Source organism: Ambystoma mexicanum, chromosome 7q, assembly GCF_040938575.1.
Source record: "Ambystoma mexicanum isolate Mex_15411 chromosome 7q, UKY_AmexF1_1, whole genome shotgun sequence".
In the NCBI taxonomy this organism is placed as follows: domain Eukaryota; kingdom Metazoa; phylum Chordata; class Amphibia; order Caudata; family Ambystomatidae; genus Ambystoma; species Ambystoma mexicanum.
The window spans coordinates 793,061,821-793,072,585 of record NC_090941.1 but is presented as its reverse complement, the minus strand read 5'-3'; the positions used below and the strand labels follow the sequence as shown (position 1 = coordinate 793,072,585).

Genomic DNA, 10,765 nt, shown 5'->3' with positions numbered 1-10,765 from the left:
CAAAATGTATCATTGTTTCAGTTGCACATGTCGTAGATAGAGCAGTATTATAGGCTTAGTGTTTAGTTATTATTATTATTATTAGTTAATGTAATGCAGTGATATAGGAACGCGTGATGTGCAGGAAGGCTTGAAATAAGCAGAAGAAGAAATCAGCAAGGTAGTGTGGTAGAAGCGTGTGTTACCTTGGCAAGTATTTGGTGCTGCTAGAGCTATTGTCTCAGCCCACAGGAGATACCTCAATTAGACATAAATGAAAGACCTTAAATAAAAATGAACAAGCATCTTGTCGCTGTAGACTACAGGGCATGGAAACACCAGGCTCATCACTTGGAAGACCACACAACAGATTCTTCAGGTGATGACGATCTTCTTGCCAGCCAATTACAGCCATGCAGAGGGGGTTTGGGTAGGTGGGGAAGAGATCGGGGGGGGGGGCAAGGGAAAAGGTGGCGCATACTCCACCTCTTGAAGTGGCAGGTGAGTCTATTGCAAAAGGGAACTTTTTTTCCCTTCATCTTTTTGCTCAATGTGTGTGGAAGTATCAACCAGCAGACCCACTCTCTAAATCCTACTACCACACTTAAAAACTGGAGAGTCTTCCTTAATATATTTGGTGGTAGTAACCAGCACGCCCACTCTCTAAATCCTAGTACCACACTAAAACACAGCAGGGTCTGCCTCAATTTATTTAGCGACCAACCAGCTGAGCCAAAGTCTCAACTGGTTGGTAGTCATAGTCATAGTACTCTGCTTAGAGACTAAAGGTTCTGTTACAATATGTGCCGCTACCAATCACCCGAGACACTCTAACTCCTAGTGCCCTGCTTACAAACTGGAGCTCTGCTTCAATTTATTTGGCTCAGCCAACCTCTGAGGTCACTCTTGATTTTGGTTGTTCTCTCCCAGTTGTCCATGCATCCCGTTTCTACACTCTACAAGTCACCTATAGAGGGTAGGGGACTGATTGAGTATGTGCTTTACCGTTGAGTCCAGCTCCCCATGACAGATGCCAGGCAATCCAGGCAGCATTTGCCCCCATTCCTCATAACTCTATCACTCATCTCCTCCCCAAATGGTACCACACCTTACACTTTACCACAGCTAAAACGATTCTGTAGTGCTTGTGGTGGTAAGCAGCTTAAGTAGTGGATGGTACCGATGGGTCAGGCTATGCTCAGCTATACACCATGGATGTAAATGATCATGTCACTTGCGATGGTTTGACCAATGGTGAATAGGTGCATTGTCCAACACTCCTTAATTCTCTTCATTACTGGAGTGTGCTACAGTAGTGCTCTCTATTACAGCTGATTTGTGCTCCCTTTACACATAATTATGCCACTGTTTACAGTGCTTGTGCATCAATGTGATTCCCAAGTCACTTTTATTTGGGTTACCCTGCTCCAGAAAGCCGAAATAGTCATAGACTGATGATAAAATGAGAACTGTCATGAGTGGGGATTATCCTGACCCTTCATTGTCCTGTCTGCATGGGCACGCACTGGTGCAGTGGGCTGAATCTCCTCCTCCTGCATCATCTGTTGGGGTATCTCTGGCTCCTTCACCTAGTGTGCTTCAGTCTCCCACTCCCACCACCTCCTGATCTTCCCTCTCACTGCTCTCCTGCATCTCTGTGGATACCTCTAACTCCCTGCTGCCAGGGTATCACCCCCCCCCCCCGACAAATACAAGGTGGATATGAGGGTCTATATTCTGTAGAAACTAGTGTAGTCTGCCAGAAATCTCCTTAATATCCTTGGGGTTGCTAGCCACGCCTTCCTCATAAACCACCTTGCAATCACCTTTAACTAGTGAATCTGTCCCAATTTCTCCCCACCCAACAGGACCCCTTCCAAAGGACCAGCATCTTCCAAATCCTCAAGCTGTATCTACCTCTCTTCTGTGCTGCCAGCTCCTTCTCATTCTCTCTCTGCCTCTCCTCAAGCCCCATCTCACCCTCCTCAAGCACCATCTCACCCTCCTCAAGCCCCATCTCACCCTCCTCAAGCCCCATCTCACCCTCCTTAAGCTCCATCTGCTCTTATTGAATATATTGCCTTGACCTCTGCTACGGGGGCTGAAGCATAATTCAACTTCTCCAGATAATGCAAAACACAAAAATGCAAGTGACAAAGTGACAAAGACAAGCAAATGGATTCACCCAAGACTCACACAATGGATACGGGTTCTTGGAAAGCACACAGTCAGTAGGAAAAGTGACTGACCTATACAGAGCCTAGGAATACTTCTTGGGTTCACAGAAATGTTTCTACAAAGACAGCTGGTGTCAAAATGGAAGGTGTTAGAATAGCAGCAATTTCAAAATTCTACAAACTTGCCTAAGAACCCATAGTTTCAGCATTTTGCTGCCACCGTCCATGTGCCCTTCTATTGATATTGGATGGATGGCGTGTAACCTTTGTACTGATACTATTGGGCGCAGAATCCTGGATCTTTATTTTTGTGTTTTCCAATGATTCTAAATGTATGCACTTTTTTATCATGAATATTAATGAGGGATATTCTGAAAACCCGACAGGATTCCGGCCCTCGAGGCCTGGAGTTGGGCAGGTGTAATGGTAGAGTTGTCTTGTGATAAAAAGACAGATAATAATATTCATTCTGAGGGTCCCTGGACATTGTGCAATGTAAGTCTAATGTCTTAAGTGCCCTGTACCAGATCCTACCATTGTGGTATGTTAACGTAAATTAATGCTTAAACACAATCCATATTTTCCAAATGTATGCACAGATAAATAAACCAGTTCCTGGGACGTCATATTTTACTTTTAAGATCAACGCAAATGTAATACTTCTGCAAGCTCATTGCTACAGTGTGGACGCACAATGATAAAAGGACTGCCAGCTGAGCACTCGGAAGAAGAGGACTGTAAATAAGAATCGTTCGGTTGTGCTTCTTCTTTAAGCACAAACAGCACATGTTTGTGTGGAATGTATCCCACTGCATTGCATCTTATTTTTCGTCACAGCTCAACCAGCTGTTGCTCTGTAATACTCTGGTTATTCTCTTGGACTTCATGCTGAACTCTTGCTGCACTGATCCGCTGAAGAAATAGAAGAACCCTAGAAATATAATGAAAAGGTGTTAATATGTATACAGCATGGGCAAAGGCTGGCTCTCTCCTATACAACCTGTGCTGCACCCTCATTTCAGAAACTTTGCCCGAGTACAAGTGCAACTGTGCCCGGGACTAGCATGCAGGCCAAATTGCACTGCTGTGCAAAACATATTCTTTCAATGCATTTTAACACCAGGAAAATGTTTGCTATAGTACTAATAGAGGGTTATAACTTGAAAGCAGTCAACCCCCAGAGCAGCAGCAGAATGCAAAGCTGGAACCGGGATGTGCAAACATGGCAAATTCGTATTACTGACATACATTCCCTCCACAGGATGTTACTGCACGAACACCCACAAACACACTTCATCAGAGGTCGAATGCAGGCATCGAATTGGTAACCCATCTCCTGGATCACTCTCCTACATGACAGATCAACACTTTCTGCAGTAATGACTAGGGAAGCATCTATTCAGATCACTCCCTTTCACATCCCTACAGGGTTTAGGTGTCTACAAGGAGATTTACTTACCGAATAAATACAGGATTTGTTTGTTTTTTTATTTGGGAGGGCTCACGCAACCCTCCCAAACCCCCCTGTTTCCCCATGTTTAACCCCCCTGACCTTATCCCCACCTGGTTTAACCCCTTACCCCGCCATATACATATTTAAAAAACAAATCTGTATTTTTTCATAAAAAATGTTTCAGTAAAAAAATACCTTGAATATAAAATCCTCAGTAACATCGATGGATACACTTTTCCCAATTGTCCTTTGAATTACACGTGTCTGCATATGATTTACTCTGCATGTAAAATGCGTGTTAATTATAGCAAAGCCATTTTAGAACGTTGCTCTAAGTTTCTAAACCTTTGAAGCTGAACCACCGTTGAGCAAATGTATTGTTGTCAGCTCTCCAAAAAGCCAGAACTGCATACATTTTCCATTAAACATAGTTGCTGTCTTCTCATTTGAAAGAGCTTCGTTGCCCACCTGGACTTCCTCTGCCCCCCCCCCCTCTGCCAACCCCTGAGGGTGGCCGGTTCCACAGTGTGATTATCACTGCATTTTATCTCCACTACCTTTCCTCCTATAGCACTGTGCCCTTAGCATATGGCTGAGTCCAGCAAGCAATTCAGTGCAGCTGTCACATAGACTCTACCATATGCATGTACACTTCATGTGAAGTATAGGAGAGCCCTCACCTGTAGACTGTTGCCATAGGGGTCAATACACTTCTGTTTCCCGCTACCTATCCTCCCTTATCATGGTGCCCCATAGCATACATCTGAGCCCTATGAACAAACCTGCCCACCTCTCACATAGTCTCTACCATTTCAGTGCAACCTGTAATCTACACTAGACATCTCTGATTTTCCTTAAGAGTTTCGAACAGTTCCTTAAACTACAATTACTGCTGCATGCACTGCTATTCTCCTTTCTCTCATTGTCTCAGTCTAGAGTCTTTGGAAGGGCCATCCTACCTACAGCAATTCACACTACACTAAATGACAGGAGGCGCTATACAAATACAAAATAACATAACATGTCAGATCAACATTGCATTTCATATGTTTAATTTCCCTTTTTATAATAGTCATATTTCCCTCCTATGTTCATTCCCTAGCGTTGTAGGCTGAGCTGTTGATTGCGAAGTTAAACTTTGACTCCAACCATTTCTCCTACTCAGACTTTAGCCCAAAGGACCTGTATCTCCAATCATAATGTTAAAGAATCATCAACAACTGGACCAATAAAGATGCTTAGCAGAATACCCTTCAATGGTTCACAGATCATCCACATTGTGCTGAGTACTTGGGATGTTCTTGAGAGTACTAATGGAAATAGGAGGGGGCAGGAAAGAGTCATATATGTGGATGTTACTTGTTAGCTCCATAGACCTCTCTGATACACAATCATTAGCCACTTTGGCAAAAAAGGAGAAAAATACATAATTTTTCTCTCAGCATTCTCTGGTTTCCACATAATCCACTTGATTCATTGTCCCTACAACAATGGAAGAGGCTGCAAATGAAGATGATAAAACCCTCAACACCTTCACATTCTTGGATGCAGGGGAAGGGGTCAAATAATAATGTATAGTGCCTTACAAACTTGATTAGTACTGTTCCAGCAAATCACAAGCACATTATTAAGCTTTATAAACTGGGGGAGAGCTCATGATCACAAGATAATGGCCCACAAAAGAACTGTCCCAGGCAAAGCCAAGGACTGTGTGTTGGGGAGAGTCATTATCTCGAGCAATCATGACCCCCTCACGAGGTTCATAAGGCTATTAGCACATTGTATTGCCAGGTCAAGTCAGAATGTATGGAATTCGGTACATGCCTGTGATTATGGACCCCATGTCAATCATTCTAATTGACTGGGAAGAGGTATATGATGAAATCAATCAGTTTGAGTGAATTCAGTCCTAAGAAGATATACGTCTGCCCTTCCCCAAGGAGATGAGGTTCCACAATCGTTCATTCACAAAAGAAGTAGCTCAGAGAAACTAGTCCTTCTGACTCTTACAAATTAGCACACATCCATGGAAGAGGTGGAAATGAAATTGTATTTATTCTACATCGGATGCGACTACTCCATGTCATGGATCCCTTCGCACAGCCCACTGGCACTGCATCCCAGGCAACTGCAGACCTATCATACCCATTGCATTCAGGCATTTCAAATAAACTGGTTTGAAAATATACTTACCATCTTTTTGGAATACAGCATTTATGTTCTGGCTAATTCCTGGGAAATCGTCACCGGTCAGTCTTGGGAAGCCTTTGTCCATCTTCTGTGTCCTTTCATCATAACTAAAGACAGGTGAGAATGCCAAGAATTGTTTGTTATAAGCTTCACCACACCTGAAACGGGGTGCCCGATGTGTTTAAACTGTTACATAATACACATGAGCAGTCTGGGTTTCTTAATGTTCTTTTTACATTTTTGGAAAGTTAGTATCTGTCTTTTAACAGTGGGCCATGATGACACAGAGCCCGTTTCATAATCAATCGACTTGAGCAGAAATCATACAGAGCATTTAACACATAAAGTGTGCTGTAACCTTAACTGCTGTGCCCAAAAAGAGGACAGTCTTTACTTCTGCGCCCCACGACTGAAACTGTGCACCCTGTAACATTTTATGTCCCTCTCATATTACAGAGGCACCACTCCTTGATCCCTCAGTCAGTAGATAATGTCCTTGTTAAGTCTGTGCGCCCTTTTTCTATTGGCACCTCCTCACCCATTTTGTGCCCTAAAGCACACTCTGAGACTCCTCTCCCATTATGTGCCCCATTATTTTCCCCCTCGCTCAATGTGTTGCCTTTTCCGCTCTCTGCCCCTCACTCAATCTCTGTCCCCCACAACAGAATGCCCACGTAGCCATTCTCTGGCTTTCCACAAAATCAGTCCCCCTCTCAGCCATGATATATGTGCCCTTGCCCACTCTGCTGTCATACATTCTGTGACCCATTCCTACTGTGTGCCCTTCACCAGCTCTGTGCCTCCATCACCCATGCTGTAACCCCTTCACAACCCAGTACTCACTCACCCACTCTCTCTCTCTCTCGCCTACTCTATATCCGCTCTTATGCTCAGAGTAATCTCCCATCATTAGCCCCCTCACAGTGCCCTTGACACCTCACCCACGCTCTTTTCTCAGACAGACACACTTTTGCTGAGCTCTTTGTAGACCACCCCTCGAATTTTTGATATTGAAACCTTCACAGTGAATGCATTTAGGGCTGCGGTAAAGAGTTAAATATTTTTGGGACATGGTCGGGTGGGTTTTTAGCGGTTGGCAACGGGGGTTTGGTGCCCCCCCAAAAAGTGCATTCACTCTAAAAGATTTCAATATACAATATTCGAGATATGTGCATTCAATATAAAATATTTCGATATAAAGACATGTAACTGTTCTTTACAGATTTCATGCTCCATTTCCGTGCCGCTGAATCACTGCAGATGCCGTGCTTCTTGATTAAACAGATGAACAAATACTTTTCCTTGATCACAGACCGGGACGACCATGCTCAAAAGAAATGAAATGCATGAAGCTTGCATCAGCGTCTGAGTCCTGCTACTTACCTCCAGTATTGATCTCCAACAAAGAAATACGTTTTCCTCGTGTCTTCATTATAAGTAGCAGCATCAATTTGCTTCACCGTTTGTGGGAATCCCAGCTTGCGGATGTTCTTTGGGTAGCCTGGCAGTATTTCATATGCACTGAGGGCCCAGTATTTGGATCCTGCAATCAATAATGAGTCCATGTTAATGTTCTAATGCAATCCACCATTCCACCCTGCAAATGAAAAGGACGTGAGTACCCACAGTATGAGTGATCAGTTGCACAACTCTTTCAAACACGTTTTTTTTTTTGTTGGGTTAGCTATACAATTAAGACCATTGACAGGTCACAATAAAAGGCAAAGCCTATGCCTGCACTGCCGGTCTCCTTCTCTGTCGTTCGACCGATGAAACAAGTGTCAGTTGCTGATTTTGCCATCACTTTCATTCCCCCTCCCATTCCGGCCAATGAAGGAAAGCCTTGCCCCTGTCATGAGGATCTGCATAAAGCCTGCTTCCAAGTGCAATACCTAGTGTGATTCTGACCTAGCCTCTCTGAAACATTGGTGCAGAACTACTGAGCGGAAGTGGCAGGCATCAAACACATCCTCTGACAAACTGGTGTGTCACCTGCTCCAAAGGCAGTACAGACTCTTCATCTGCTCAAAGAAGGAGGCATGTATCCAAGCCCACGTCTCTGTGCCCACTAACAACACCTCTGAACTGTTAAACAACTGCTAGGACCTTTCCTATCCTAATTTAATTTCAAATTCTCCTCTGACATCCCTGACCCTCTGCACTGCACTGGACTCCCATTTCGTAACTATAACTCAGGACATCCTGTCCTCACTCTCCTCTACACCTCTCCCTTCTCCCACAACTGCTCTCAGGCCTCCCTTGGCCGCCTCTCCCCTCCTACTCTCTTTCTCGCCATTATCAACGGATGAGGTCTCTAGACAAGTCCTCTCTATGAAAATCTCCTCCAATCAGGTGGTCCCCTGCTCCTCGAGAACGATCAAGGATAACATTGCTTCCCTTGCTCCAGCCTAAACTGATTTCTGCAAAAACTACTTTGTCACGGGCTCCTTCCCTCCACTCCTCAAGTGCTCCCTTGTGCACCCTCTCCTTCCCGGGTAACTACCGCCCTATCTCCATTACCCCCTTCCTGGGTAAACTCTTGAAAAGGCTGGTCATTTCCCAGCTGCTCCACCACACTGAATCTGTTGGTTGCCTCCACGACCACCAGTCTGGCTTCAGAGCAGCCAGATGCACAGAAACTGCACTCCAGAGCACCCGTGAAGACTTGATCTCAAATCTCGATTCCAACTCTCCCTCTGTTTTCATCATTCTTGACCTTTCCTCTGCCTTTGATATAGTCAATCATGCCACCCTTATAAACCGGCTTGGTGATGACCTTGGCATCACAGACCTGGCATTGCAATGGTTGACCTCCTTCCTCTCGGACTGACCATCCCAGGTTCAACTGGGCCCTTTTCTCTCCTCCATCACACTCTCCACCTGCGACATCCCTCAGGGCTCTATTTCCTCTCACTAGGGCTCTTCAACATCTACCTTGCTCCACTAGTCCATTTGATGTCTGCCTTCTCTCCTCACTTCCAGTGTTATGCAGAGGACACGCAGCTCTCCTTCAAGCTCCCCTCCACTGCCTCCTCTTCTTCCTCTCTCAGTCCTGTCTGACCTCTATTCAGGCAAGGTGTGCTGCTAACAATCTCTGCCTTAATACTCCTGAGCTGAGATCCTTCTCATTGGGACCCCAGCTCCCTCCTTCCCTCCTACTCTCTGGCCCCCTCCCCTCACCTTCTTGTGAGGAAAATAAATCCTTGGTGTCCTCTTCGACTCCTCTCTTTCCTTGTCTCTTCACATCAAAGACCTTGCCAAGAAGGTTCACTTCCAGCTGCACCTCCTCAGATGCATTCTCCCTTTCATCATCTTCACCCAAGAAATTCAATGTCTCCATAGCTCTGGTCCTCTCTAGGCTGGACTACTGCAACAGCCTGTTACTCAATATGCCTAAATCCTCCCTTCACATGGGGCAGAATCTTTATTAGAGAATACTGCAGCTTTTTATCTCTGGCACAATATAATTTGCCTAAACCTGAAAGCACTCTGCTAGGATACTGTAATATATTTTAATAGCTGATTGTGTGACCTACGTTATTGTTTATCATTCTTTTGTATCTTATTTCTATAGGTACTATTTGGCATTTTTTATGTGCTGATTAGATATTAATAATTCTTTACTATGATATTTTAGACTTTTTTACTGAATATATTTGATGGCACTATTTCACATTTATTGTAATCACTGTGCTTAAGGTTTGTATTAACCAAATGCACAGAACACAAAACAAAAACAAACAAAAAAACCTTTACGGAGAAGGAAGATAGTTCAAATAACATGTTGTATGGCAGGAATCTGCAACCTTTGGATTTCCAGATGTTTTGGATGTAGGGTGTCCTGACCCACGTTTAAGCTACCCTGCTACAACATTTGGTGCTGTGGGCTTAGGAAATTCAAGATGGCGGAAAACCCACATGTGCGCCGAAATCCAGGAAAGCTGCGCAGTTGTGCGCACACCAAAATGGTTACCTAACTTGCCACCCACCAGGGTAAAGAAAGGTCTTTGTTAACAAAATCCACTTTTACTGATGTCAAAAAGTTGCTGAAATCGTGACTCATTGGACCACTTTAAAGATTCAACCCTTTTTGTGGGGTTCCACATAACCATCTTACTGTAAGGAGCCCCATCAAAACAATGTTAAGCAAGGATTTACTACCATGTAAGAACCATTCCTGTTTAGAATGCATTAATCCAAGAAAATCCCAAAAATGGGTGCAGTACCAGTACTCACCACTATCCAAAAGCCGGCGTTTTAAAACCACTCTGTTTCCCTGAAGGCAAGTCAAAATGCCTATTTTCAAACATTGCAATATGTGCAAAATATTTACTGAACACCAGCAGACATTTGGCAGAATGGAGTTTTGTGTGCCTACAAAATCTGGGAAATGAAGAGCCCAAAAACAATGCTTATAACAAAAATGCTATGGAGTCAGCAGCTTAAGCCTAACTGCAACTGGATTTAAAACCACCAAAATCGAAAATGTTAAATTAAATGAGTGACCTATGTTTGGTGTCACATGCCTTTGTAACTGTTGAAATGTCATAGTTTTGCACTTAGAATCAGCATTCTAGCTGCATGTGTAAAATTACAAGTTATTTTAAAAGCAACAAAAAGTTAGCTGAAGGTCTGGCTTAAGGAACTTGATTTTGCCTAGCAACGGATCCCATCAGGAGTGAAACTTGAGTCACAACTATGTTCCGAGGCCAATGTTCCTTTTGCTGCCCACACTAAGGATATGCCATCTATCTGATAATTGAATTTCCTGTGCTCTGCCAGAGAGTGAACAAAGCCCTCTCCACTCAGGCAAAGGTTTTTATTACAGACGTCGTAAAAAGTGGCTTCCTCCTGGAGAAGCTGGGAGGGGCACTGCCTGTGAGAAGCAAGCTGGCTTGGCAGAAACTGGAAAGACTGGTTTCTGTACCATGTGACCTGAAAAGACACACCCCTGCAGCAAGGATAT

At 44.0% G+C, this 10,765-nt stretch overlaps 1 protein-coding gene across 1 annotated transcript in view; it reads right to left on the bottom strand.

The window, feature by feature from the left end:
- Window positions 1-2,768: 2,768 nt before the first annotated feature.
- Window positions 2,769-10,765, bottom strand: part of LOC138527749 (matrix metalloproteinase-18-like) — a 39,716-nt gene continuing 31,719 nt past the window's right edge. Inside the window, exons 8-10 of the mRNA XM_069639035.1 lie at window positions 7,183-7,342; window positions 5,803-5,906; window positions 2,769-3,087 (exon numbers count right to left, since the gene is read on the bottom strand). Coding sequence (XP_069495136.1) covers window positions 2,978-3,087; window positions 5,803-5,906; window positions 7,183-7,342 — 374 coding nt within the window. The 3' untranslated portion in view covers window positions 2,769-2,977. The remainder of the gene's footprint in view (window positions 3,088-5,802; window positions 5,907-7,182; window positions 7,343-10,765) is intronic.